Source organism: Labrus bergylta, chromosome 22, assembly GCF_963930695.1.
Source record: "Labrus bergylta chromosome 22, fLabBer1.1, whole genome shotgun sequence".
Lineage (NCBI taxonomy): Eukaryota > Metazoa > Chordata > Actinopteri > Labriformes > Labridae > Labrus > Labrus bergylta.
The window spans coordinates 1,672,399-1,677,398 of record NC_089216.1 but is presented as its reverse complement, the minus strand read 5'-3'; the positions used below and the strand labels follow the sequence as shown (position 1 = coordinate 1,677,398).

Genomic DNA, 5,000 nt, shown 5'->3' with positions numbered 1-5,000 from the left:
ACACACACACACACACACACACACACACACACACACACACACACACACACACACACACACACACACACACACACACACACACACACACACACACACACACACACACACACACACACACACACACACACACACAGTTTTCTGCTCTTCCTTTTTCTCTGTGTATCTGCCTCTTCATGTCTGTTATGAAATCCGTCATTGCACGCTTGCCGATGTCAGTGCAAATGTTTTACCTGTGTGTGTGTGTGTGTGTGTGTGTGTGTGTGTGTGTGTGTGTGTGTGTGTGTGTGTGTGTGTGTGTGTGTGTGTGTGTGAGTCAGTGAGGAAAACATAGATGAGACCGTTCGGTGTTTGGAGAAGTTAGCTGATATCTCACTTAAGAGTGGACTGCAGCACAACCTGGTGGACGCCTACCTGAGTCTGGGTAACATCTACTTTAATAGGGTACGAGACACACACACACACACACACACACACACACACACACACACACACACACACACACACACACACACACACACACACACACACACACACACACACACACACACACACACACACACACATTATTCTTATTCATCTCTCGCTCTCTTTTAGAGTCAGTACCTGAGAGCCTGTGAGTTTTTTCTGCAGGGTTATGAAGTCGCCCGTGACCTGGGAGACATTCCTCTGCTGGAGAAATCACAGGTAGCGTTTTGTCCATCGGCTTTCTGTGTCATGAAGAGGGTGACCCCCTGATAAATGTTCTCTTCTGTCCCTCTCAGGTGTTTGTTGCCACTGCTCGCGCTCAATGCCTAATCAGGAAGTACACCGCTGACCTGAAGTCGGCCACGCCCACCGCCCTGCAATGACTTCTGGCCTGGGGAAAACCCCGAGCAGCTCAGGATTTCAGTTCAGACTCTCCGGATGATCCTGAGTCTCCCATGTACCCCTGATACTGATAAAGACGGCTGTTATTTATTTATGATAGCAGCTCAAACAAACAGGCTGTCGTTCATTTTTCTCTTTAGAATCAAATATTTACAATAAAAAAAAACGTTTTTGGATGATTTCAGCGGCATGAGAATCTGTATTTACAAAGGTCACATATTCTCCTCCTCATCAGTTTAAATAAGTGTCAGAACTCCTCAAAAGATTAAGTTTCTAGTTCTAAATCCTCTCTAATCCTGATCCTGGTCTTGTCTCGGAGCACTCTGGTCCCAGGTCTGTCTTGGTCTCGGTTAGTGTGTCTTGACTAACTGACATTACTAGAATCATTAATCACGATAATTATTGAACGTAGAGATTTGCACCTTCATTGCCAGTAAAAATCAAAAACATCTTAACAATCATCACATTTACAAACATTACAGATGTTAGATCGAGGTGCGAGTTCACAGTCTGATAAAAATGAAATAAATGTTGTTTGAAAAGAAGACTACTTTACTAAGTAGTTAGAAAGACTACTGACACACTTCTGATATCAGGTTATACAACCTTTAAAAGTCTTCAATTATTTAACTGTAATTAAATAAACGACTGACTTAGGCGACAGTAGCTCGTTCTGTAGGGAATCAGAGGCTCGCCGGTTCAAGTCACTTAAAATGATGATCAAATTTTCTTTAATAATTATTTTCATTAGAATTTTGTAAAAAATGTGTGAGCACGTTTTGATGGTTCATTTTTTTTAAACCACAGTAAAAAAAAATATTTATCTAATTTTTTACCGTCAAATGAACTTTAAGTATTCGATTTTATTAAAGAAATATTTCGCACTTTGTTTTTTTTTGTTTTTTAACTTTAACACAACTTTACTTAATTTAATATTTACACTTTTTAAAGGTGAATATGAATGAAAACAGATTCATTCAATTTTTACCTTTAATATTTTTCATCTACTTGATTGTGATTTTAAAAATATGTAATTGCAAAGCGGGTTTTTTTAATATTGATTTTAATTTTAATATTTACAGTCTATGGTTTTTCCGTTACTTTTTAGTCTTTTCGGTATATTACGGTAATTTAAAAAGTCTCTGCGGCTCTTCTTCCGTATTTACGGTCTTGTGTTTGCCCATGTGTCCGGAAGTTTCTCTGCTCTTCTTCTGCTTTCTGTCAGTACATTAAAAAAAAAAACCTCCAGAGAAGAAGCTGTGGAGTTGTTAAACTTCTGTCGGGCTGGCGTGAAGCGGAGGCCGGCTGGGTGACCCGGTGAACCCCCCGGGCCTGAAACATGGGCCTCCTGGCGAGGATCCGGAAAGAGTGGTTCATCATCGGGATCGTGTTGGTCATCTTATCCGCCAAAGTGCATCCCAGCGTCGGCGTGAAGGGAGGTGAGAGACCCGGAGTTTGGGACTTTTCCATCACGTCTTCACTCCCACTGAAGTTTTATTCAGACATAAAAATGAACTTTATTTGAAGATAAATACCAAACAAACTGCGAGCTACTTTGACTAAGTTTGACACCAGACTTGGAACGAATTTCTCCCATTTTTTCTTAACTATGAGTTTAAGATCACAATTTATCTCCCAGAGTAATACTTGCCACCTCAAAGTATTCCCCAAAAGCCACTTCTAAAATCGGCATGGAAGTTATCCACCAGCTTTCATCTTTTGTTTAAATAAATTGCCAACTTTTACCTTTTTTTAAACGTGTTTTCGCCCAGCGCGCCAGGGACGGAGACTGTAGGAATTTGAAGAAAACTCATCCTAAAAGTTGAATTTCTACACTAACATGTTTTATTTCGTGTGAATTATATATGCCGTAATGAAGTTCAGAACCTTAAGCATATTTTGAGTTCTTAAAATATTGTATACTTTATGTTTATATTGGTAGAAATGAAGATTGCTGTAGAATTAGATATTTTCTAAAGGGAGTTTCGCCATACACACATCAGACAGGACAACACGTATTGGGGGCTGGTAGGCTTTCCCTCACAGTGGCTCCTGTGTGTGTGTGTGTGTGTGTGTGTGTGTGTGTGTGTGTGTGTGTGTGTGTGGTTACCTGGCGGTGTAGTGACACGTTGCATTACTAGCACTAATGTCAACACACTCACACACACCCCTCGTTTTGTATCCGCGCGTCCCTTCTGCGCATGCTCCGTATCACTATTTTCCTACTTCACATCTTTATTTATTTACTCTTAAAAAGGCTTAGATGAGTTTCTTCAGGTCTTTAGTGATAAGTGGAGTGTAAATGGAGTATAATCCATGAGCTCAGTCACACCTTCACATCCTTATCCTGGAGATTAGATAAGGTCCTGCTACTGTGAGGACGCTGCCTTCAGGTGCACCTCGTAAAATCCAGCTTCCTGTACTTTTTTAGCTGAAGTGCAAACATGCAGAACATCTTTTGACATTTGACAGGTCAAGATGGAGGTTGTTTAATTTTTGGGCTTTTTATGCCTTTTATTGGAGAGAGAGGACAGTGGATAGAAATCAGGGAGAGAGGGGGTGGGGAAGTAGCCACAAGTCGGATTTGAACCAAGGCTGCCCGCTACAAGGACTACAGCCTAATTACATGAGACAAACACGCTAACCACTTGGTCCCAGAACCATAGCTTGAAAAAAAAGAACTGCACCTATCTGAGAAGACAGGGCGCATAGGAGAGGAACGGGACATGACATAAAGGGTGAATTGTTTTTTTCTTTTTCTGTTGTGTGTTTTGAAAAAAAGGAAATGAATGAGTCCATCACAACTCGCAGGTAAACTCCTGCACACTGTCTTAATTGCAGAAATACATTTGCAACGTTTTGTGCAATTTAATTTTGACAGCGAGCTGGAGTTTCCCTGCATGTTTTATGAATTGAAAACAAGAAATTACCCAAATATTGGGATCCTAGAATGTTTTTTCTAAGTTGCTGTGTCATCAGAAAAATCAAAACTGATGAGTCATCAAAACATTCACCCCCCGTACAGTGTGTGTCCATCGAGACATGAGCTAATCACACCTATTTGGTTTTTTGAACCAGGCTGTAAACATGTTCATCTCTGCTGTAAAAACAGGCTTTTTAGAATGGGTGTGTATGTGACTTCCTGTGCTTCTGCAGCCAGCCTCTAGTGGACACTCCAGGAACTGCAGGATTTTTACACTTCAGCATCAGCTTCATTTTTTTTAACACCGGAGGTCGCTGCTTGATACTCTCGAGTGACCGAGGTGCATAAATAAGTTTCTCTCTCTCTCTGTCTCTCTCTCTCTCTCTCTCTCTCTCTCTCTCTCTCTGTCTCTCTCTGTCTCTCTCTCTCTCTGTCTCTCTCTGTCTCTGTCTCTCTCTCTGTCTCTCTCTCTGTGTCTCTCTCTCTCTCTCTGTCTCTCTCTCTCTCTCTCTGTCTCTCTCTGTTTCTCTCTCTCTGTCTCTCTCTCTCTCTGTCTCTCTCTCTCTCTCTCTGTCTCTCTCTGTCTCCCTCTCTCTCTCTCTCTCTCTCTCTCTCTCTCTCTCTCTCTCTCTCTCAGGTCCTTTAAAGCCGGAGATCACCGTTGCTTACATCGCCGTCTCGCTCATTTTCTTCAACAGCGGCCTGTCGCTCAGGTCAGAGGTATTAAAAACGAGATGAAATGAAAAACATAAGCTTGTGTTTGAAATGAAAGTGTGACGTGGTGTTTGTGTTTGAAGGAGCTGACCAGCGCTCTGCTCCACGTGCGGCTCCACCTCCTCGTTCAGACCTTCACGCTCGTCTTCATCCCGCTCGCCGTGTGGCTGCTGCTGCAAGTGCTCACACTCACCGCCATCGACCAATGGCTGCTCAGAGGGTACTGTGTGTGTGTGTGTGTGGTGTGTGTGGTGTGTGTCTGGGTGTGTGTGTGTGTGTGTGTGTGTGTGTGAATGCCAGTCTTTGTGTGGCTGCCTGCCTGCGCTCTACCTGAGCTCAGGTATGCACGGACACAAAGAGACACATTCACCGCTGCACGCCAACGGCTCCTCTCATGCTGACCTACTTAACGCTGTTTTTTAAATTTAGATTTGATTTAAAAATATTCCAGCTCTCTCTCTGTGTGTGTGTGTGTGTGTGTGTGTGTGTGTGTGTG

The 5,000-nt window shown here is 42.5% G+C and overlaps 1 protein-coding gene and 1 pseudogene across 2 annotated transcripts in view; both read left to right on the top strand.

The window, feature by feature from the left end:
- Positions 1 to 1,046, top strand: part of LOC110001399 (tetratricopeptide repeat protein 29-like) — a 10,980-nt pseudogene extending 9,934 nt beyond the window's left edge.
- Positions 1,047 to 1,963: 917 nt separating this feature from the next.
- slc10a7 (solute carrier family 10 member 7) overlaps positions 1,964 to 5,000 on the top strand; it is a 10,955-nt gene continuing 7,918 nt past the window's right edge. The window contains exons 1-3 of one of the 2 annotated variants that reach the window (XM_065950607.1): positions 1,964 to 2,306; positions 4,428 to 4,510; positions 4,588 to 4,724. In XM_065950607.1, coding sequence (XP_065806679.1) covers positions 2,207 to 2,306; positions 4,428 to 4,510; positions 4,588 to 4,724 — 320 coding nt within the window. In that variant the 5' untranslated portion in view covers positions 1,964 to 2,206. The remainder of the gene's footprint in view (positions 2,307 to 4,427; positions 4,511 to 4,587; positions 4,725 to 5,000) is intronic. The other variant, XM_065950606.1, reaches the window with a different exon arrangement.